The 24,105-nt window shown below is 38.8% G+C and overlaps 1 protein-coding gene across 5 annotated transcripts in view; it reads left to right on the top strand.

Annotated features, from left to right (window-relative positions):
• The window catches only part of NFIB (nuclear factor I B), a 279,688-nt gene that overhangs the window by 183,846 nt on the left and 71,737 nt on the right, over positions 1 to 24,105 (top strand). For all 5 annotated transcript variants that reach the window (XM_074855645.1, XM_074855642.1, XM_074855641.1 and 2 more), the window contains exon 3: positions 18,051 to 18,104. In XM_074855645.1, the coding sequence (XP_074711746.1) occupies positions 18,051 to 18,104 (54 nt within the window). The remainder of the gene's footprint in view (positions 1 to 18,050; positions 18,105 to 24,105) is intronic.

Raw genomic sequence — 24,105 nt, 5'->3', positions numbered from 1 at the left:
GAGAGTAAAAGCCTGGCCTGAAAGAGATGAAATGCAGAAGTGAGAAATGCATTCTACACCTATAAAGAGATTACCAGTCACCTTCAACAACACTAATTTAATGGATAATTGGTAAATAAAGATCTGTATAAACTGCAATCCCTGCCCCCCCTTCCCAAGGCTTTACAGGAGCACAGGTGATATTTGGAAAGGAAATAGCTGTTGTGTTTTGCCTATCAATAAGCCTCCTAAATAGCTGGGTTTGAGAAAAGGCTGTTTTGTACCACTCTGGGAGAGCAGAGTGCTTGCAAAGCTGCTGAGGGACTCCTTTGTGTAAGACAATCTTCAGGTCCACCAGGGAGCCAGGCCTTCCTGGGGAGCAGAGCAACATGCACCATGCTCTGCCACATCCCCTTTGAAATTCGTGGTCCTCTGTAAGTGCAAGAAGCCTTGACTAACTGTTGGAGGAAACATCTATAGTGTTCCTCCATCCACCTGTGTTGGCAGTGCTGATGGTCTGGAGGTTCCCACCTCTGCCTTTGCAGCCACAAACACCTCTACTGCACTGCCCCAGGTAGCAGACTGAAGCAATCTTCAGAGCACAGTGCTGGAAGTGACCTACCAAATCCTGCATTTGGCGTGGGAACTGTACCCACCACAAAGCCTGAAAGAGCATCCCTCCATTCAAGGGTCTGGAAGGATGCAGAGGTGGTTGACAGCCTCCTTTACCCAAAGCCCTTCTCTCATCCCAGATCACAGGTTTGAAGCTGGATATTTACCTAATGTTTGGGCATACGCTGAAAGTCAGGTAGTCCTGCTCAACTCATGTGGCAAGAATTAAAAAAATATTTTCAAAGACCTAATGCAGTTTGGCACAATTGGCCGTGCACTGATTATCCCGGGGGTGGTTGAAAGCTTGAATACACAGGAGTGGGGGTTGGGAACAGACAATGAGTGTGTGTTGTGGGGATCCCCTCCTCTGGCATTATCTTAGAGGATTTTTTAGAATGATGCTAAAAGCTCATATGCATATAGTGGCAGCAAGCTTTTAACCTGCCAGCCCTTAGATGGTAGTAACAACGCTTGTGTCAGTTCTTTAGGAAACACATAAATAAGGACAAATGAAGTATTCCCCTGTACAGCAGAAGACAGTTTAAATAGAGTAGGTTCTGGCATAGCACTTAAGTTTATCAGGCATTTAGTGTTTAGGATGTACAATACAACCATATGTGACTTGCCAACTATCTGGGCTTCCCCCACTGTTTCTGGTTTGGCAATGATGTGATTTTTCACCCTGTTGCAATGCTGACTGCCAAGGAGACATGGCCGGCTTTCTGCTTCCTGTCTTCCTCTTTGTCCTGGCTTGGCCTGCACTCTGCCTGCCAAGTCACAGATGCCAAAAACTTATACAAAAAGGTCAAACAACTAAGGCTTGAAAACACCTATGCCAACATTTGTATTTTCTTTCTATTCTGTATTTGGCTAATTGGAGAGTACACAGCACATAGCTGAGACAGGAATACAGAGAAATTTTTGACAACAGGAGTGTATGGATTACAGTTTTACAAACTGCTTGCAGAGGCAGTGAACACTGAACGTTTTAAGATGAATTCTGAGAAAAGCTCAGGGAAATGTGAAGTGCTAAAGATATATAATAACCTTTCTGCTTTTGTGGATTTATCACTTTCCCCTCCTCACCCAGTTTGCTTTTGCTTACTCCTGCAGTTTTACTGTATTTGGGATTCAAGTTCCTTTGGAGTTTAGTACTACACTTCTTTGCAGTTGGATCTGCAGTTACATTAATATCCATGATGCTGTTTGTAACTACTAAGAAAATTAAGCTTAAGGTAATACTGATAACTGGGAAGTTCTAGTAATACATATATAGCTGTTCAGAGCCTAAACTTCACCAACATAAATCTGAAACTCCTGAGCCGAACAAAATTTGTTTGCCTGGTTTTGGTTCAGCTTCTCTTCACCTTGTGAAGCTGAAGCAGGAAAATATATCTACCACTTCTATTTCTGTAATGTTTTTTATAATGAATATGATATTCACCAATGTTTTAATCTTCTGGTTTTTGACTAAACACTAAGGCTGAAAATAGTAGCCATAAATGCAGCATAACTGTTGGCCAGGAGTTGTAAAATCGCATGATTGTAGGGGAGACCTTCTGTTCAGATGATGCATCAAAGTCCAGGTTGCAAAGCACAGCTTCATATTTCAGTCAGTCTTCAAAAGAGACTATTTGCTTTATTCATCATCTGCTCAGCCTCTCCCCTAGCTTGCTCACCTTTAAAGAGAGGGTGTTTCTTTAAAGTAACAGCAACAAGCAAGAGAAAAAAGAGAAAGATCCTTTCAGCAACAGGCCCCTTCCTAATAAGCAGCATTTGGTTGTCTCTTACTCAGTTGAACATGAAACCTGAACAGTTCTTAGCGTTTTTTGTTTAACTACAAGTATTTTCCTGGACACTGAGAAGGCTGCAGGGTTGAGGAATATCCCCAGGCATATGGTGGTGGCAGGAGGAAGGTAGAGATAGATTGCAAAGAGAAGGTAGGGAAGATAAATTGCTGTTGGTTGTTTTGTTCATTCATACAGGTGGTTGCAAGTTATTTTATAGGAAATCTTTAACAATTTCATATACAGTATTATTCCTAAAGTTAATTATAGACCTAGACCTTGAGTAAAAGGCTGCCAATGTCATTAATGGAATAACAGTGCACTTCCTAGAGTCAAACATTGCTTGTGGACAACCACTTCTAACTCCACACACACGAAGCCACATATTCTGAATTTATTGCATACCAGGGAGTAATTTACTCACATGTATGTTCGCTGCTCTTAATAACGCAACAGAAGAATCTTCTGTAAATGTGTATGGCAATTATTACTATTACTTGTCTATTCTGTCTCTGTCCTTCCAGCTGTATTTCACTGGGTTGTGATTTAAATACCACTGACTATATTTGCCCCCTAAGCAGAGAGCATTAGTAATGGTGAAGGAGTTGAGCAGTCATGCAGCTTTGTTTGTTTGTTGGTGAATGTTTTGGATGTTCTTCAGTGCAGGGTGGCGATAGTCATTTTCTCAGGTACCTGAAAGTGAACCATCACTGCAGAGTTTTCACAGAGCTTGATTTGGTGGAGTATTTCAGGAAGCTTTCTCCTGGGAATTCTTAAAATCAGCAAGATCTTGATTGCTGCTGTTTATTTTGTCACCTATCAACCCTGAATTTGTTGTTAGCAGGGACTGAATGTAGGTAGTCATCCAAGCCAAGAGTCTTCAGGCTGTACAGGTTGTTAAAATTGGTCTGCAATCCCTGTAAGAAGGAGATGCTTTTTCCTAAGAGGCACAAACTTCATCTTTACAGAATTAAAGACAGTAAGGAGTTTGTTGTTTGTGCTAAGAATTTACCTTGGCTTTCTAATGATTTAAACCATTCCAGTCTTTGTCATGAGTCTACAAATGATGTTGATTTGAACAGTCTGTGAGAACACTTGAATGAGGTATGGAAACATAGGAAAAAGTATTTTTTAACACATAGCCCAGGTATGTCAATTTACTGTGGTTCTCCCCTGCTAACCTCATGGAAAGATATGGTCCAGAGAATTTGCCTTGTTCTGCTCCATAATCACTGCACTTCTTTTTAATGCCTCATTGCTTAATAAATGTTATTTCCCAACATGGTTTTTTTAATGTATGTTTAGCATAGTCTTTTTTTTTTTAAATGTTGCAACATACTGATTAAATTTTTTGTATCTGCTGATTATGAAAATGGACTTATGCTAATAAATTTAGGAAGGCAGCTATCATGCTAACATATGCCTTTGCTCAGAGATCCTCATGTGATTGCCTGTAATCTACATGAATTTAACGGCTGTGGCGTATAGTTTGAAATGGTATAGGTGAGAGCTGTGCAAAGATACCCAAACTTGCTCTGGCTGAGCCAACGTGTATGGGAAACAGTGTAGGCTTGCGAGCTTGACAGTCTTGCTAGATTCATGTCTTCTGGACTGCCTCCTATATACATTCACATACTGTCTAACAAACTATGGTAACCTGTAGACTAGACTTTGTATGAAGCTTTAGTTTTGTTCTTATTGTCATGGCAATCTGTCTTCATGTGCTGCTTCCATCTCCTGGATACTTACATCATGCTGTTATCAATAGCTATGCATATGGAAGTGATTTGATTGTTCATTTCATTAAAATAGAAGAAAGGGGCCATACAGTAATGCTAGTGTTTCCTGGAGGGACACAGGGCTTTAAACTTCTAGTAGACAAACTGGCTTGCTATGGTGCGCATTTTAACTTCGTTATACGAACTTAATTTTGAACAATTGTGTATGTAGGAAGGCTAATGCCAGAATCACTTTGGAAAAAATTGGCCAAAAAATATGCTGGCACATTCTTGGTTGCTTTGCTGCTGGTGGAGCTCTCTGTTGCCAGCCCTGATGTTGCCTCGCTCTGCTGTGGGCAGCAGGTCACACACCCCTGTTTGGCTCCCACATGTGGAAGTTCATTGATGTCAGTGAACAGAAGAGCATCATGTGAAAAGTATACATTGCTATGGAACAACTTCAGGTTCGAGAGGGTTTGGGAAAAACTTGGGGCAGTCTGATGAGCAGGCTTCTTTGCTGCATCATGGGATCAGTGCCTTTTTTTTTGGTGTTGGTTTCCTTGGTTTGTTTTCTGCAAGTGTGAGGTGTGACTAGTGGGCTCTCTGCAAGGCTTGACTGTCAGTCACACCCACTGGGTGGAGAAACACAGCCCTAGGCCAAGGTGAATTTAATGGGAGAACTGGATTTTCTCATGTTCTTGCCATTGCTGATACCATACTGCTGTCCTGAGAAGGCTCTATTGTTGTTCATGTTTCACTTTTACGTAGGCATTAAAGGCATACTGTTTGATATTCAGATGTACAACACCTCCTGGAAAACTGCTTGAAAACAAAAGCATTTTGGGGCTTTGGAGATTTGTTTGCTATAACTGTTCATAAGAGTAAAGATTATTGTCTAACTAGCCAATTGGTCTCATTTACATGTCAATGCAAATTTTAGCAACTGCGTGGAAACCTGAACTACTGAAAGATAGGCTGATCTGAATGAAGTCTAGTCGATGTTGTGCACTTTTCCAAATTCACATGAAGTTGCTCAAGCAGCACAGACAGATTGACATTACACTGCTCTGAAGTGTTGGCAGCAACCACAATGAATGGAGGCTGGGCTAGAAAGGGATCTGTAAGAATATTTTTCCAGAAGCACACAAGGTTTGTGTGTGTTTGTGGAAGGCAGGGAGGGACAGGCAGAAGGGAGGAAGGTAAGGCAAAACCTGACATTTGCAGGTTTCCATTAAAGTATTGTCATCTGCTTGAAATCAGTCATAAAAGGTCTGCTGTAATTACAGTACATACACCTGAACTCATGTGCAGTGCACTGTGTCTCATCTAACTCCTTTAAGTCAAGTGAGTTTAACCCATTTGTCCAGGAAAAATACAGTGCAGACCTGTCAAAGTGCTTCAATACACATAAGAAGATGCTGAACTGAATCTTGAACCTGCTATGTGAGTGCAGAAGGGGGAAAATGATTAGTATTGTTCCCAGAAGAACTGAGAAAGTTTTTAGTTGCTATTTTTTGTGATAAAGTTTTTAGAAAAATCTGAAATATTTCTGTAAGGAATGCTGTTGTGGAGGTGCTGTTTATTCCTTTCTTTCAGAAATGCACAAGAGAGTTAACATGTTTAACTCATTAGACTTATCCCTCTACAAAGCCCCAAATGTTGGTCTGTAAGTAAAATAACCCCGAAGTTATATGCATTTAAAATTTCAGCACACACACACAGAGATACATGAATATACAAGTTTATTAAAATGGAAAGGACTGTTTGGATTAAATGTTATCTTATATCTTTGGCCAGCAGAAAATTATTTTTTAAGTAAAAAAGGGCCTTTAATAAGAATGTAATTCCTCCAGTTATAGTAGATGTGTTGAATGTCTGAAGTTACTCATTCTGGCTTCATGTCTTGGAGCTATTGAGTGATGCAACCCTTTTTGCGCCTACAAACTGAAACGTGAGTTTCTGTTGTATTTTCAGTAAACTTGTACAAGGTTTTTTAACTCCAAAGACTTTTTTTTATAGCTGCAGACCAAATCAGACTTGATAGATTTCTCAAGGTCCTGCTGTGGTGGAACAGCAGTAAGAAAATAAGCCTTAGAAACTCTGGATGGTTAAATAATGTTCAAGGCACTGGCAAGTTACCAGGTGCAGTAAGAATTTTGAGTTAGTTTGGTGTTGGGTTTACTGTTTTGGTTTTTGGTTGTGTGGGTAAGGTTTGGTTTTGGTTTTGGTGTTTTTTTTTTTTTTTTTTTTTTTTTTTTTACTTAACATTCAATTTTTACTCATGCAAAGCAAAAAGTAGTAAGCAATAAAAACAAAATTTGGAATTTTGAATTGGAATTTTGAATTTGAATCCATACATCTATTTTTTTAAGATAAAAAGTAGCATCCTTTTTCCAAGTATATAATAATATCCTTAGGTACTACAAGAACATCAGCCAGCTTTAGTAAATAAATTGAAATACAGGGAGCAAAAAGAGCCTCTGCTGTATACTGAACAAGTAAGCATATTTTAAAATCTTGGTTGCAGAACTGCAGTTGGTATTGTACCTATGTTAGGGAATTTCACCTACATAAATGATACTGATACATTAGAAATTACCGGAAGTGAGGGATATGCTGACATGTAATATATAGTGACAGTTACGGAGTTACAAAACACATGCTCCCATGTGATATTAGCCACAAAATGACAGAATTATGTTGGGAAGGCACAAATGAACATGATCAGATAGGTTTTAATATTTATTTATAGCTTTTGACCAATATGACTACAACAGCAGTACTAATTGCTAAGAGGGAGATATGGAGTCTGTGGGAAAAATGCTCTTTAAAATTGCTTTGTTTAAAATTTGAAAGGCAAGTTTTGAATCAGGGTACTTTTTTTCTGTTTTGGTTAAACACTTTAAAAAAAATTCCTTGCATTTTTTGCAGAACACCCCTGCCCAAACCCCAAACTGGGTTAGTTACACATTTCCATGGGTTAGTCCGTTCTACATTTTAAATTCTCCTGTGGCACATTATATGATTACTTGCTTCTGTTTTTTATCTACTATAAAAGGTCAAAGTAGAGAGAAAATCAATACATTGAGCAGAATTTTTTTTTTTCTATCACTGTTGCTTCAGTACTCTATACATTATCTCTTCTCATTATTTATTTATTATTACTTACATATGCTGAAAAATAAACATGGTGGCTGTGAGCACACCTGCAAATCCAGTCAAGTTTATGAACCACTGGTATGAGAAGGTAGGGTGATTTGTGCCGGCCAGTTCTTGTACATTACCTGCTTAGTGCCCATTGATAGATTTAATCTTTCTTTTGTCACTGTTAATTTGTTTTAATAGTACGTGTGTGGGAATACGGACAGGCAAAGTGGTGCATATTTTGTCCATGAACTTTTAAATTATAGCAGATGTAATTAAATCCACTTTATAAAGAATATGGTAACATAACCTACAAATTATGTTTATATACTGCCATTTGAGACATTGCTCTCATAAACATGATCTATGATAAAAAATATGTTACTTAAGGATACACAGAACTATGGCATTCCTTATGTTCCATCTCTGTTAGATGTAAATTAATATCCCAGTGTTTAAAAATTGCACATGGCATCAACTGACAATCTCAAGATAAGAAACATTTAGCAGTGTATAGGCAGCAGTTGAAAAAACACCAGTCCAACCAACCAACCAAAACCAAACCATCACTCTTTTGGGGTCTTCTCTTGGTGTGTTCCATATTCTTTATGCTAAAGGTTGTGTTTTACCACCAGTCATAATGTTGAAATTAATTGAAATAAAAACATAGTTGTGGTAACATTGTGGATCATAGATCAAAATTAGGAGATCCTTTGGTTAATGTTATAGTATTTGGAAATACTACAATGATGCTCAGATTGTCAGACCATTAAACCTTTTCCCTCCTGTTTCACAGAAAACACTGATTTTGTCTTGGACTCCTAAATGCAGTTATACTTGCTGGCAGAGGTATTACCTCATGGTGTTCTTAGCTGGCTTGAAGAAATACTAAACACTGCAGTGTTCTAGTCTAGTTTTGGAGTTTCCAAGATATGTAAAACCCCAGTATTTTAGTTTAATTGCTGTTTATTTCCCCCAATTAGTGTATAGTGTGGTGCCGTACTTAGCATTTCAGGAGATCTCAGTCTACAGAATAATGGAGAGGCCTCGTGAGCCTGTGCTAGTATTTGCAAACTACTTTGTGGGTTTTTTGCCAGGTGATGTTTTAGAGTTGTGAAGTAGTATATGATTGTAACTTTCTGAAAGGTTGAAGAATCTGGCTTTTATTACTGTATGTTTTAGTGGAGGATGAAATGCAGTTCAAACAAAGATGCAGTCCTATCCTACAGTATTTATTGAACTGTGCTTTCTCTTGTACTTTTAAACTGTAATTTGACATGAAGTGCCTCATCCAAAGCTTGCTGGAGCAACTTTCCATTGATTTTAACAACCTTTGGCTGAGACCTGTATTGAAAAAAATTGATTTTTTTTGTAGTCATGTCATCATTATTGCATGCCTAAAACTATTGCCTTATGTAGTGGAAATGTGTATTTTATCTCTGTCCTGGTTTCAACTGGGATAGACTTAATTTTCTTTTTGTAGTTGGTACAGTGCTGTGTTTTGCATTTAGTGTGAGCATAATGTTGATAACACACTGATGTTTTAGTTGTTGCTAAGTCATGCTTATCCTAAGTCAAGGATTTTTCAGTTTCCCGTGCTCTGCTGCATGCAGGAACAAAATGCAGGTGGACAACCTGTGGGCAGAGGTGCAGGGTCTGTGCAGGGACTCTCTGGAATGCGGTGGAGATCACCTGGCTTTCAGGTGCATAAGAAGCTAGGAGGCACCATGACCAGAACAGGGGACCCGAACTAGCCAAAGGGATATTCCATACCATAGAATGTCATGCTCAGTATTTAAACTGTGGGGAGTTGGCTGGCGGGAGGGGCGGATCACTGCTTGGATATCAGTCAGCAGGTGGTGAACAACTGCATTGTGCATCACTTGTCTTTTCTCAAGTTTTATTTGTCTCTCTTTTAGTTATATTCCTTTTTAGTACAACTATTACTACTATTATTATTATATTATTATTATATTTTTATTATTGTTATTAATATATTTTATTTTAGTTATTAAACTGGTCTTACCTCAGCACATGAGTTTTACTTTTTTTTTTTGATTCTCCTCTCCATTCCACTGGGAGCGGGGAGGAGTGAGCGAGTGACTGTGTGGTGCTTAGTTGCTGGCTGGGGTTAAACCATGACAATTTCCCTGAACTCTTTTTGCTTTACTGCCTTAAAATGCAAGTGAAAAAAATCCATACTGACTTCCATGAAACCAGGATCTGTACCGAAGTTCTTAGTATTATACAGTGCATAAAGGTGAGGGTCAACATTTGTCTTTCACAACATAATGAAGCGGCCAGTTTATTAATTGGCTGAAGGTATATGCAAGCAAATTCTTATTCTTTTCATGCAAATATGAACCTTTTCATTAATATTGTCTATCGTATAATTTCTTTTTTCTCTAAGTATCAGATGAGTCTTTCACTGTGTTCCACCTTTTGCTTTTCATTTTCTGAAGAATTCACAGTAAAAGCCCTTTATGATACATACCTTAATGTAAAAGGTTTCTTGGTTTCCAAGAACAACTTCTGAATGTTTCTGACTATAGCTAGTATCCACAGTAACTTCCAGATGAATAAAATTAAGTGTTCATATCTCATCCTTTCCTACTGAATCCAGAACATTTTGGAAAGAAACTTCATTCTTTCACATTCATCCACATGTGGCAAGATACCTATGTAAATCTCTTCTTAACGTACATGTCAAAAAAGAGCTCAGCTAATATTATGAAGTATGGGAAACATTTGTGTCAGGCCATGAAAAAGTATAACCCTTTTCTTAACTTAAACATGTGTGTGTGCGTGTGTGTGTGCATACATATATATAATATGTATATATTCCATGCACAACGTATAACACAGCTGGGGAAAGTTTTTCATTTTTCAAAATGAGCAACATATGGTCTTTATAAATTGTATAAGAAATATTTTGAATAAATAAGTGTTGTGATTTATTTTACATAAACAAATAAGGGAATTTAAATTAAAAAGATAAATCTGTGCATGAGAAATAAAGCTGAAAAGCTGACTATGCTTATTGCTATTTTGGTTCTGGTAAGTGCTTCTAGGCCCTTGAATTTCTTTCAACTACATAAAAACTGGATTTACTCCCAGAGCTCCACTTCTTAGCTAGGGCAGTTTAAAAACTAAACAAGGGCTGAGTCAGTTAATTAATTTAAATGAGATTACAAATCAGAAACACATTACGTAATGTTGATTTAATTACCATTTTTTATTTACCTAATTAAAATACTCTGAAGAAAAGTTAACAGTCTTGACAATGGCTGGTTGGGTGACTTGGCAGGAGCAGATCCGAGCTCCTGATAAAAGGGGGGGTGAAGTGGGGATCCTGTCATGACCTACCCTGATGCCCTGAACTATCATGGCTGCCTTGCTGTCAGCCTGTGTGGTGGGTGCCTGGGTGGTGGGACTGCCCAGACCAGCCCGGGTGTGGTGATGCTGCCACAGCTGCAGACCCTGCCTCAGGGGCCAGGAAGCATATCCCACAGGGACAGCTGGGCTCTCGGCTGAGAGGAGCGGGGTTTCTCACAGTCATGCCAGACTTAGGTGAACTTGTCTGTTGTGGGACAGCACAGGGAAGTGCACTGAAAGGGGATGGCCAGTGCCTGAGCAGCTCTTGCTATGTTCCCACTTCAAAGTGAACAGGTTGAAACTGAAATGAAAACAGAGCCCAGCTTCTGCCTGCCAGGCTGGCTCTTGCCCAGTGGAATCACCTCCATGCCTGAGCCATAAAGGCTTTTGTGAAATGACAGACCTGCTTGAGCTAAAACCTGGGTACCTGCCTGAGCTGATGTGTAACACAGATCCATTAACTTTCTGGGGCCAGCAATCAGCTCTGTTTCTTGACATTTTTTGCAGGTAAGTGAAGGTTAGATGGCAGCAAGGTAAAGAGGGTAGGTTCATTGTTATGGTGCCTCATGGCTCCTGGTAGAGCACGTGGGTAATGATGAAGCCTGCCCTCATAGGATCAGCACATGCAGCCTTCACAGGAGCTCCTGCCACTACTCTGGTCTCCCAGGAGGTCCCTGCCATGCCTCCTGGGTGCAAACTAATGAAGGGAGCAAAAAGCAGTGGGGATTACTTGCCAAAATGGAGTTTGCACTGAGGAACTGAGACTTTCTTGACATCTGAATACACCTCATATCAATAGCAACCAGTACTGTTATGTCTGTGTCAGCGTGACAGCCTTTGCACATAGATTTCTTTGGTACTCAGATCTGTGGAAACCACGTCTGGAAACAGATCAAAGCTAATGATACATCTTCAGAAAACTGGAGGATGCCACAGAGCCTCTGCAAGGTGAGCAACAAGCGATCCTTCCTTGCATGGTCAGCTGGGTTTGCCAGTGCAGTGTTGTCTGTGAACTGATGCCACTGCCCCATCACTTGCACCTAAATGTCTAACTTCAGTTCTCTACACTGCTCATTTATCACCAGCTGTATGAGTACCAAGCACATTAAAAACTTGTAGGGCTAGCATCTCATTTACTTATCCAGTGCAATAGCACTGTACTAGATTGCAGTCTTGGTAAACACAGAGGAACTCCTTGAAGAATAAGGGTAGCAGAATGACACTTTTAAACGAAGTCACTGCTTCTGTCTTGTGGAGGATTTCAGTCTAGGTGTCATGAATGCATATTGCTAACAGTATATGCTGTTGGGAAAAGATGTGAGGCTTCATACTGCAAATATGTCTTTCTTGCAAAGAAGCCCTACTTGGTTTTTGAGGTTCATACCATATATCTTCAGGGATATAGAATCATAGAATCATTTAGGTTGGAAAAGACCCTTAAGATGATCGAGCCAGCTGTAAACCCAACACTGCCAAGTCCACCCCTCAAACATGTCCCTTAAGTGCCACACCTACACTTCTTTTAAATACCCCCAGGACTGGCATTTAAACCACAACCACTTCCCTAGGCAGCCTGTTCCAATGCTTGATAACCCTTTTGGTGCAGAAATTTTTCCTGATATCCAGTCTAAATCTCCCCTGACACAACTTGAGGCTGTTTCCTTTTGTCCTATGGCTTGGTACTTGGGAGAAGAGACTAACACTGACCTCCTTTCAGGTAGTTGTAGAGGTGATAAGGTCTCCTCTGAGCCTCCGTTTCTCCAGATTAAACATTCCCATCCCTCAGCTGCTTCTCATAGGACTTGTGCTCTAGCAAAGGAAGTGGTGGGGGTGAGCATTTTATCATACAAAACCAGTGAGTCAAAATTTGCAGGGGAATTATTTCCATTAAATGTAGCGGTTTATGAAGATGTGAAAAATAAATCCCCTCCTGAAGTTATCGTACTTATGAAAACAAGGGTGACACACCAATTCCATTTCCATGTTTATAGCATCATTTCAGCAGATACTTAATACAATAAAACACTTCCAGCTTCTTTATACCATAAACAGTCATATCACTAGAGGTTGTGTGAATAATGTTCATAACATTGTACAATAATTCAAGGTCATCAGATAAAGAAATGGTATACAATGAAAGACATTGTTTTTGCAAAATGAAATCATTAAAAGTGTTTGGGAAGTTTATCAATCCAATCGGCTGCTTTGTCAAGGTAAAATAATGTAGGTAGTAGAAGGTAAGTGTGTAGTAAAATTAGGGAAATAATGATAATGATTCAAAATACACATATGAACTTATTTATTTATTTGCTTTATGGATTTTTGTTGATCACATTATTTGCTTTGGAGGAGAGGGAGATATCTTACTTTTTGTTGCCATGAAAACTTTTCTACCATGACGATGTTCTGAAAGTCTTTGAAAGATGAAGTTTTGATTTGGGAAGTCTTCTCCCTATGAAGACAGCCCAGCAGTGGAGCTGGGGCTCAGGGAGGTTGGGTCTTGTCCATCCTTGAGGTGTTTCATGCCCTCACTTTGTAAAGCCATGAGCAGTCATGTTTGATCCCATGGGTGAGCCTTTCCTGGGCAGGGACTGGGATTGGACACCTTCCCAGGTCCCCACCAGACCGGGGTGTCCTATGATCCTGTGATTTTCAGGGGTACAACCATTTGCCTCAGGTTTGTGATTTCAGGGGGCAGTGTAATCCTGAAGGATGACAGGCTGGGAGGTAGTTGTGATTCTTCTTCATGGTAGCGACTCTGTCATTTGTCAAGTCAGATGCCGTGTAGGTATGTGAAAGCTCGAACAGCATCAAACTGATACTTACATGGTGTCACATTTCTCTGGTCCTTTATCCCCCCTCATACTCAACTCATGGACTATCAAAGAACAAGGGTGTATTTACATGCTGGTGAATGATTAAATTAGTGTCTGTCACCTGAGATTAACTGAGTGCAAAGGCTGTCTCTGAGCCTGTGGCAAATGATAAGTGAAATGTGTTCATTGAAACCACTGAGGAAATTTATTTGATTAGTATGACACCTGGGGAGAATCTGCTTATTTCTAAGACATGGCTCAAGAAGGTATTTTTTTCTTTTTACAGATTCTGCCTCTATTTGTTTTCAAGGCCTTCAATGTTATGCTAATGCAGAGAGCCTTAAAAGCAAAATTCCTTGCACTGTATGGGGCATAAGGGAGGTATAGCATTGCTTATTTTTTTAAAGACAGTATCCTCTCTTATCAGCTGAAAAATAAAAGATTAGACTACTGAGGTGAGCAATAGTAAAAATCCCTCAGGAAGCTGGTGAACAGCAGTGTGACTTTCTCAGCTTTGCTGGGTTGTGTGTCCTTCCTGCTGCTGATTTGCCAAAGACAAGGTCGTGCAAAGAGAGAGAGCATCTTGTCCCTCACTGGATGGCAAGCCAACAGCTTTTTTTTTCCCCCTCTGCCTTATGAAACCAAGAGTGACGTGTCATGGCAACACCTTTCTCCTATTGTATGGCAGGGGAAATGTATGTTTTTTTCTCACCAGTGGCAGGCCCTGACAGTCAGTTTTGCTTAACTCTGTAGTGAGAGTTGCCTGCACTCACAGATACTCATTGCGATTGAACCCTAGAAATGAAAACATGGGAAACAATTCAGTATAAAATACGTCAGCTTCTTGACTCATCCTTTCATACCATCTTCTAAAAGAAAGAGTAATTTGAGATAAAGAGTTTGAATATCCTGGTGGTAGCCATGCTGAATTATGAGAAATTATACATAAAGTGTATCAGGATTACATGAATATCTACCAAATAAGAGTAAAGGATTGAAACATTCTTGTATAAACTGTTCATCCATGGGGCAATAACTTACCAAGGCATCAGCTGCTGACTGTTGGAGCAGTCAGCACCAAGAAGAGCAGAGCAGAAGATATGCTCACCATAGTTGTGAGGTGCATGTGAAAGCCATTCTGTGGAAATGGTATGTGTAGGTGAGCTTTTGCTCTGTAGCAAATCAGGATAAGTACTTCTGAGATCTGTGTGGAAGATTTTTTTCAAGACAAGCACATTGACAATAAAATTTGAGAAGAGGCTTTTTAAAGCAGGCAAACAAAAAGAACCCAAAGAAAAAGAATAAACTAAGGGAATTTACAGTTGGGAGCTAACTAAATGATGATGTTGAAAATTTTGATTTCATCATATTAACATTACGGGGTTTTATTTGCTACTAGGTGTATAGCTTTGCTTACAACTTCTAGCTTAGGACTTTGTGGGTTTTTTTGTTTTGTTTTGGTTTTTTTTTTTTTTGTGTTTTTTTTTGTTGTTTTTTTTTTTTTTTTTTTTTTTTTTTTAAATGTGCACAGGATTATTTGGTGGGAAGATTCAGTGCAAAGCCAGCTATAAAGACAATGAGTCTTGCCATGTCTTCTCCATCACACTGGAAGAAAAGACTGCAATTTTTAAACCTAGGTCTTATGTTGTTAATTTATGATCTTGTGCAGATGAGGATAAAGAAAGATTTAAAGTGTCTTAAAATGTCTTTTGCTTCCTTAGTTTCTGTGACTTTCAAAAAATGCCTCTTACTCCCTCTTATAGGTGAACATTGCTTCACTGTCTCTTTTCAATGTTCTGCTTATAAATTCAGTTATTCATATAATTTATTCCTATAAAAATAATGGTTCTCTTGTACTTTGCAGAGCTGTTTGTAGCCAATCAAATAATTGATTTATAATTTCTGACACTTGTAAGAGGTTTATAATTACTGACACTTGTAAGAGAATTAGATCATCACAGGCCATCTCAGGTCTGTGTCTTTCATCCTGAGAATGAGATGTTTATGTGTGGTTTAAGTGCAGAGTTACTAGGCTGATACTCTCATATAGAATACAGTTATTTGCTTTCTCAACTGCTTTAAGTGAAGGGTTAGAAAAGTTGCTTCTCATATCCATCTTACAATAATTCATTGCTTTCTCAAGATCTTTGAGACCCCATTGGAGAATATGTTAGTAGCGTCTACTGCTTAAAACATTTTGTGAGAATCAATCTGTAAAAATCGTGACTGATAAGTAGTTAACATAAAATAAAGCTAAGTCTGACCGGCAAATTATAGTATCTAGATAACTGCTTATCCCTATAACTGGAAAATTCTTTCTAAGTTTATCTTATAATATGAAAAAGAATTGTTGAAACTACCATCAATCTTTAAATCTTGGATCTAGAAAGTAGCCATGTTGACAATGAGAAAGTAGGAGTAAAGGCAAATTGCTGTGCAAGAGCTAAAAAATATTCTTTATTTTGTGCATCTTTTTAATGAATTTTAACAGAAGAAAACTTCAAAGACTATTTTCTGGTAGGCCTCATTAATCCAGTTTCAAATCTCTGTGTTCCCCATGCTACGCTGTCCAAGTTTTATTGGGTGCATCTGCTACCAAAGTGACACTTCATTTAGCCACACATCTGCAGTAGTTTTACATGTGGACCATTGCTGTGTAAAATCAATCCTCTCTGATAATCTTAATTTCAATAATAATATGCATGGTTTACAGAAGCAGAGAGTCCCTATTAGAGGAATATTAAAGTTCACCCCCTGCAGGGTGAACCTTCCCATTGCAACACAGGGGAAGGGATGTTTGTCCATATAAAGGTCCATATGCAGAGAAGCATCAAGTTTTTAGCATTTCTTGTAGCTGGTTGAGTTTTCAAATTAACTTGATTTGATTTTTTTAAAGGAATGTGCTGTACCTTACCATGAAAAGAAACAGGCATACTGAATGGCTTTTGTGCTGTATAGTGGGACTCTTAAGAGTGCTCAAGTGCCCAAAGCATGGGATGTGCAGAATCTGACCAGGAGACCTGCCCTTCATTTTTCCTACCTAGAGCTGAAGAAGATAGAGGAAATTTCATGTGAAATTCACTATCTGGTGTGCATTTTATTGTGTGCAAGAGTGATTCATTCAGTATGGGAAAATTTAATTTTGTTTTTAATATCATCAGAACTGGGTTTCACATGTGCCTTCATCTTCCAATATTCTGTTAGATTCCCAGACGCTTGTCTTCTGTGACAACCATCATTCAGATAAATGTAGAGCTTGATCTGTGAAATGGATTTCCATCTTGTATAATATCTTCTGTATCATCAAGCTTGCGTTAACTTAAACTGCTTGAGAGACATGTGTGTCAAGCCATGTTTGCTAAGCTACTTAACAGATGGTAACAGATTTCAGTGAACTTTTAGCAAGTGGCGGGAATCTTTCATTCCAGGTTGAGGGCTACATTGGCATTAAGAAGAAGTGATGAGGATTAAAAGACAAGTATTTGTTGATATGTACTTTTCTCCTTTTCTATCTTTTGTCTTTAATTTGGACACTGTAAGCAGCTATGCATTCAAGAACTCTGACTTCCCTCTGGGTTCCATTTGGCAGTAGCAATCTCTGTAGTGCTATGATGCAATCTTTTGGTGGTCCTATGCTGCTAACAAGCACTGCTACATTTAAAAAAATTGGTATTTTTTATTCAGACTGTAAAACTGCTCCATTTTAGATACCTGTATCTTTAGATACCTATACCTATGAGAACAAATGGTTGTGCTTCATTTAATTTCTTATTCTCTTTGCAATACAAGAGTGTCTGTCATGTCTTACTTTGTTAATAAAAATTTATTGCAGTGGAGCAGGGTTTTTTTATATTATTGGTATGGGAACACAGCAAAAAGTAGATAGTTTTAAAAGCAACTGCTTTTATGAATAAGGATATAATTTATTATTTAGTGTGTTAACATCAAATTGCATTTTCTTGATTCATTAGGTGCACGTATCATGAAAAGAACACTCTTTGAAGCTTATAGGGTTTGGGTTTTGTTAGTTTTTATGTTACATAATCTTACTTTCACAACAGCAGTTCTCACAGACTAGGAACACAAAGCCTATATTGTATTAAAATGGACAGTTGTATATTTAGTGCAGTCCTGAGTCTGTAGCAGCAGCGTACGCCTTTATGGTTTAAGGAGAGGGTAAAGAAACAGGACTCATCACTGCAAATGCCATTAGTTGCCTGATCCAGTATGTCTTTCTGGTCGTTGCCTGAGAAGAAACTACTTCTGCTTTGCTGATTATGCAATATTGTATTTGGGGGATGGAGGGAAAGGGAATGAAAAGCTACCCTTGTAGATGTGTTTACAACTGTATGTATTTACCTGAATGACTCTCTTGTCCTTTTTCAGTGATCTGTGAGTTCCTTTTACTAGGATTATTGCATCTTTCACAATGTTTCTGCTTCTGCATAAAATGGGTTACTTATAGTGTGTTTGTTCAATAATGACTTCATGTAGAAAGTCAGGGAAATGACCTTTAAAGAACAAAGTTAAGTATTACTTTAATACTGAAGGAGGGTATTAAAAGGTTGTGAGATACTTTCAAAACAAATTAGTAAAACATTTCTTTCATTTCTTTATAGATTCTGGACAACCAGGAAGTCCAAGCCACAATGATCCTGCCAAGAATCCACCAGGTAAATATAAGTTCCAGAACATGTGCATCTAACATTGTTTGAGAACAAAGATACTACTGTTAATAGTTAAAGAGAGCATAATTAGTCAGCAACCTGTTTTGCACTGGTAAGTACATATGACCAGGACAAACTGTGATTATGTTAGTTCTTTTAAACTGGCAATGCGTCAATTGTAATTTCATCAACTTTCATTTAATCTAAGGAATTTTTCTTTCAGTTCATGGTTTTTAGACTTTTGTAAGTGAGGATGGGCAGAGGAGTAAGGAGACAAGATCCCAAATAACTTCCCTTTTATAAAAGTCTTCAAATGCTACAATTATTCTATCACAGACAAATAAAAATTGACCTACCTCTGAAGTCTGTGACCTGAGCTACCAGCTTCTTTACTTTTACTTTATATGTGTATTATAAAATGCAAATATGTTAAATTTTATATTTTTTGTATCAGCTCAGGGCGGTTTTTGAAGATGTTATTAATGGATCGTGCTAGTGACATTTGGACATTTGGAATTCAGTGTACTCCAAGGATTCTCTAAAAATGAAAATTCAAGAGAAAATCAAACCCAGACTTTGCCATTCCACACTGTTTAGACCAAAGGTTCTTTGTATTTTCACGGAGTTATGCTTCTAGTGAATTGGGTTGTGCTAGTAAATCTTGTAAATCTTTGTTATTTTATTCATTTTATTGGGGTAAGACAAACAAGTGTGACAGACATACTACCACTGCCTAATGAGGAAGGAATGACTCCTGCCACCACTGTCATGCTGTATCTTCTCATTTCTGCTCTCAGAAGTGTGTATCGGAAATAAGCTGCAAGTAACTCAGTTTGTTCTTTTTCTAAATACAAAATGAACCACATTCTAACCAAGAAATAATTATATGATGCTGGGCTGTTACATATACATGAATATTTTCTGGATCTGTCCAAACATTAGGGAAAAGCCTGAGTTGTGGCTGTACAGTTTTGGACTCTTTATCAGGGAATGCATTGATAGGGTGAAAGAGAATATTAGATGAGATATAAGGAAGAAATTCTTTACTGTGATGCTCTGGAACAGGTTGCCCAGAGAAGCTGTGGATGCCCCCTCCCTGGCAGTGATCAAGGCCAGGTTGGACGGGCTTTGAGCAACCTGGTCTAGTGGAAGGTGTCCCTGCCTGTGGCAGGGGGGTTGGAACTAGATGATCTTTGAGGTCCCTTCCAACCCAAACCATTCTATGATTCTGTATAGTCAAAGTATTCTCTACAAGTGGTGGAATATGCCATGTGTGTGTTGCATGTGAATACCCAGAAGTGGGAGAACCATCATAGATTGTTGTCCAAAAAGCTATATTCCTGTAATGTAAAAACCAGAAACATACACTGGAAGACTGCAGATATGTCTTAGATATATAAGGGCAGAACGAGTCAAATAACATGGTAAGCTCTTTTTCAAGTGATTTTTTAATGTGATTTTTTTTTGCAAGGGATGATGCAGGCTTGAAATCACTTTTGGCTGGAGACGTTGATGCTGTTTCTCTCCAAACTGTGTGGGATGTTGTGATTAGGTTTTTATTTCTCTATTAAATGCGTGACATAAATTATGTAGGATAGTGGTTTAAAAACCCAAACCAGCAAATTTACACCTAAAACAAGCCTGAAAATTTTCCTCACAGCTAATCACAGTTTTGTAAAACTTGGAGCATTTAGCTGTAGAGCATTTATTTTTGATTTAGAACATCTCTGTTTGTGAGTGCAAGAAAAGCCAAATGCATTACCCCTGGTAATTTTGAAGGATCCTTTGTAGCCTCTGGGTTTGGGAAGCTGAAGTCAGGGTCTGGAAACTCACCTTCTACATGTTTCAAAACTCTGTTTTTAAAGTACTATTTAGCATTTGGAGTAGGAAGATAGAAGTACATTTTTCACTAGTGAGGATCACGTCCTCCAGTGAGTTCAGTCTCACCAACCTTCAGTTTCAACCCCAGGCTACTCCAGCAAGGAGTAATCTTGCTGCCAGCAACAGAGGCCTGAGGAGGGCAGCAGATGAGATATATAGGGTTTTTTTTTTTGTCAGTCTTGTGGGGCAAAACCAAATACACCAGTGGTTGGCAAAACAAGTGTCCCAGAAGGTAGAGGGAGACAGAGGGCAGAGAAATCTGTTGCTGTTTTCATCATGAAACTTTCTGCTTGAAATTTGAGCATAACACTTCATCATGTTTTGGAGTCACTGCTGGCAATATTGCCTTTATTTGCTGCCAAGTGAGGACAGAAAGTGGAAGCTGTGCCTTGCTTCCCTTGAAACCCTTCATTTAAACAGAGACAGAGACATAATTTAATGTCATCTGTCTATTTGAGCATACATGAACTTCTAGCATCGTTCAGCTTCTCTGTGTGATATTGACTTGGGCTTAAACTGGCACGGGAAAGCACTGAGGTTTGTGAGACTGCAGAATACAGGACTTCTGGGGCTGTGCAGGAGGATGAGGGAATTGCACGCCATTCAGCTTGTCTGGGAAAAGGACTGCTGTCCTGTTCTTTCTTATTAAACTTCACCTGAGTTTTATTATTAGAACCAGGTCAGTCAGAGCCCCAGAGGATATCCACTCTGAGGTTTGTTTTCGGTCCCAGTTCAGGAGCACATGGACTGGCAGTGCCAGGAGGGTTTGTTCTTCTATTATGTTTTGGTCTGATGCCCTGTATGTCAAGGAGCCAGGGCATTGGCAAGGGATAGGTGCTGTTAGCTTTTGGATGCCACTACCTTCACAAAGACATTGCCAAGAAAGAGGAGGTTGGAAACTGAGTGGTAGTTGGCGAGGCTGCTGGTGTTAAAAGTGGGTTTTTCTAGGTTTGGCTAGACTGTTGCATTCTTTAGGGTGTCTGGTAATTTGCTGTCTTAACCATGGAGGGAGGGTAATGTCACTTGCCAAACAAAAGAACATTAAGAGCACTTGCTGGAATTCTTTACAATACGTTCCTAAAAATACACTGAATACTTTGATAGCATAATACAGTACTAAGATGGTGTAGCTTGTGGTGAAAGTGGTATGTAGCTTTTGTAGCAAGATCCAGGGATATCCTCCTCTAAGTTTTATTTTTAAATAACTTACATATGGTATATTTCTAAAGAATGAAACTTGCTTTTCTGAGTGCTGGGTTGTAAAGGTCACTTCGCAGGAATTAAGTAGGTTCCAGACAGATATATGAGCTGAACTAAACTGAACTGAGAGAGAGGAGAAGAGTTTGAACGCTGCTGTTGTCCACAACAGTCATTAAGTTCCTGGAATCTAAAAGTTTATGTTAGCTAGCATAGTGCTAGCTATTAAAAGTTTACGTGGTTTCAAAGAGAAAATGGACATGTCCATGGATCCATTGAGGGTGACTAAACAGATAGGAGCACACCTAGATAAGTTTTAAAACTGAAAATAATTAGAACCTTGGACACTATCAGTCAAAAAAACCCCCAACAAATACTTTAGGCCTGCCCTGTTTCTTACTGTTCTACTGGGCATCTGCTCAGAGCTACTGCTGAAGGCAGGCTGTTGAAGGAAACCTAGTGTGTCAGTTTCAGTGTAATGCTGTATTATTTGCTCCCTGCAAGTCCCATAGAGCTTTTATATAGCTTAAGGAAATCTAAAAAATAAGCCTTCCTTAACATGTGTGTCTTGAAATACCTGAAAAGGTGTGGGAGGGTATATACTGAAGAAAATAAATTAATCTATTAGCCATAAGAAAATTATAAGGGTGAGTAGAAAGAGAAAACCAGGTAGAACTACTAGTAAGCTAATGATACTGACACCAGCCATAGCAATTTGGTCTCCAGTGATATAATTCTTATTAGCCAATTCTTCACATTTTCTTGGTTTTGTCCTGCTTTATTTTTCTTTCCCTTACTTAGTGCCTGCTGGCCACGACTGTTTGACATTAATAAAGTTACTTGCTACCTGCCTTGGGTGTGAGTTTACTGCTTGGTAGACTTGATTTATTCATACACCAGCATTAACACTGCTGTGTCCAATTGTTGCCATGTTGCTCAAATCTTTCAACACAGCCTTTTTAAGCTGCTAAAATAAGAATAAGAAATTCCAATACTGGTGGAGTAAAATGTTATCTTAATATGACGATAAGATAGGATAGACAGTTGAATACAATTTGAGGAATTAAGAAAACTGGAAACTTGAGGTAGTGGATACCAGCTCTTACTGGTATTTGATGTTCTTCATCTTTTGTCTTCTGGGTGGAGCTGGGAGGAGAATAGTCTCTTCTTGTTCAGGTCCCTTCAAGATTTCAGAGCTATTTTTGTCCATCATTGGGGAATATAAAAGATAACTTTTCAGAAGGTTCAAAGGGAACCTGTCATCCTCACACAGACAGTTGTGAACCTCATTGGCAAGGGAAGACAAGTGTGTTCAGATTTTTGCTTTTATCCAAGCAACTGAGTTCAGAGGTTATTAGAGCTATGCTTCCTAGCAAGCGGGACCTGCTAGACTTTTTTTCCTGTTAGAATTTACTCCACTTTAGCTGGTCCAAGGCATATGTTAATATAAATTTTGCAGACTCTATAACGTCAGTCAGGACTGAATAAGGAACACAGATGACTCAGGTCTGAGCCTGTGTACTGGTGAATATTACATTATCTATATGCAGTGACACACTTTTAGACAGAGAGATTGAGAAACTGTGTTTCTGCCTTTCATTCCTCCCCACTGTTTCCCTTATTTCCTCCACAGTAACCCATGATATGTCAGGGCATTCATCTAGTGATAAGATCCTTAATCTGAATGAGGCATAGGTATGCAAATCCCCAGCCCCAGTCTCACTGCTCTGGAATTGGTTTTCCCCTTCTATATTTTCACCAGAAATTTTGTTCTGGGCACCGTTTCCAAAGAAGACCAGAGTGAAATCACTATCTATTTTTTTTTTTTTTTTAATTAAAGTAGGTGTTGCCAGAAAGCTTGCAACCAGCCTCACCTATCTCTCAATATGTAAATTTCTCTTGCAGCTGTAGAACCCCAAAGGCTTTTTTGCCCTTTCATATGGGCTAGCAGCCATAGGGAGAACATTCTTTTTGGATCAAACCCTAAGAAATGTGTAATAAATTTGCCTATATATGACTGTTTTAGATAGAGGTATTTAAGTTCTGAGTTTTAGAATGTAGTTTCAGACATAACTTCTGGAGAGTAATGCAGTCTCAATTCTGTTCTCTTTTGAAAGTGCAGTAAACAAAAGTCTTTGAATTTTGAAAACACAGATGGTTTCATTATTTTATTGTATTGCATGTTACCTTCTTGTGGATGGGGAATTAGCCCCCTAGTTAATAGGAATAGAAGAGATATTCCCTGGCCTCATCATTGTAAGCAGCTTTTCTTGTGGAAGAAATGATGCCATAGCAGCAGTTTGGGGATTCAGATGGAATTGTATTTAAACAAACATATATTCACCTTGCTTTTTCAGCATGGGAGTGGATATTCTGAAATGCTTGCTGTTTCCTGTATGCCTGCAGCTGTGCCATCTCAGATAGTGATCTCCAAATAAAACAGGGTTGGGTTTGGTCAGGGCTTGATTTTCTGTAGAGTTGTCCTTTTCCCAAATGGTCTATGAATTAATAATGCCAGTGATTGAGAGGTGACACTCTTCCTCATCAGCCTCTCAGCCCTGAGCCAGGTGGGGCATTCTGGGGGTAATGCACAGCTGTGCTATCTGCACAATCAGGGATTGTACAGTCCCTTTTTCCAAGAGGAAGAGTTTTTGGCCTTGCATGCTGGTTTGAAATTTGGTGTGGTTAATTACTACTGTCTACTGGTTTGGGATTACTTCTGAATTTTTGTTTGTATCAGCTATCCTTTTTTATAAACCTACTGTGTAAATAAATGATGCTGTGATCAATTCTGATGCTGTGTTCACTTCTGATACCATGTTCACTTCTGATGTCATTGTGTTCAATGGTGAGCACATTGGGTTTTGCTTCAAAGCATGCACAGAGCAAGAAATTACTAAAAACTCTTATGTTACCAGTTAGAATTCCA

The sequence above is a fragment of the Strix uralensis genome, chromosome Z (genome assembly GCF_047716275.1).
Source record: "Strix uralensis isolate ZFMK-TIS-50842 chromosome Z, bStrUra1, whole genome shotgun sequence".
Classification (NCBI taxonomy): Eukaryota; Metazoa; Chordata; class Aves; order Strigiformes; family Strigidae; genus Strix; species Strix uralensis.
The sequence above is the reverse complement of the archived record's forward strand: the minus strand, read 5'-3'. Positions and strand labels throughout refer to the sequence as shown.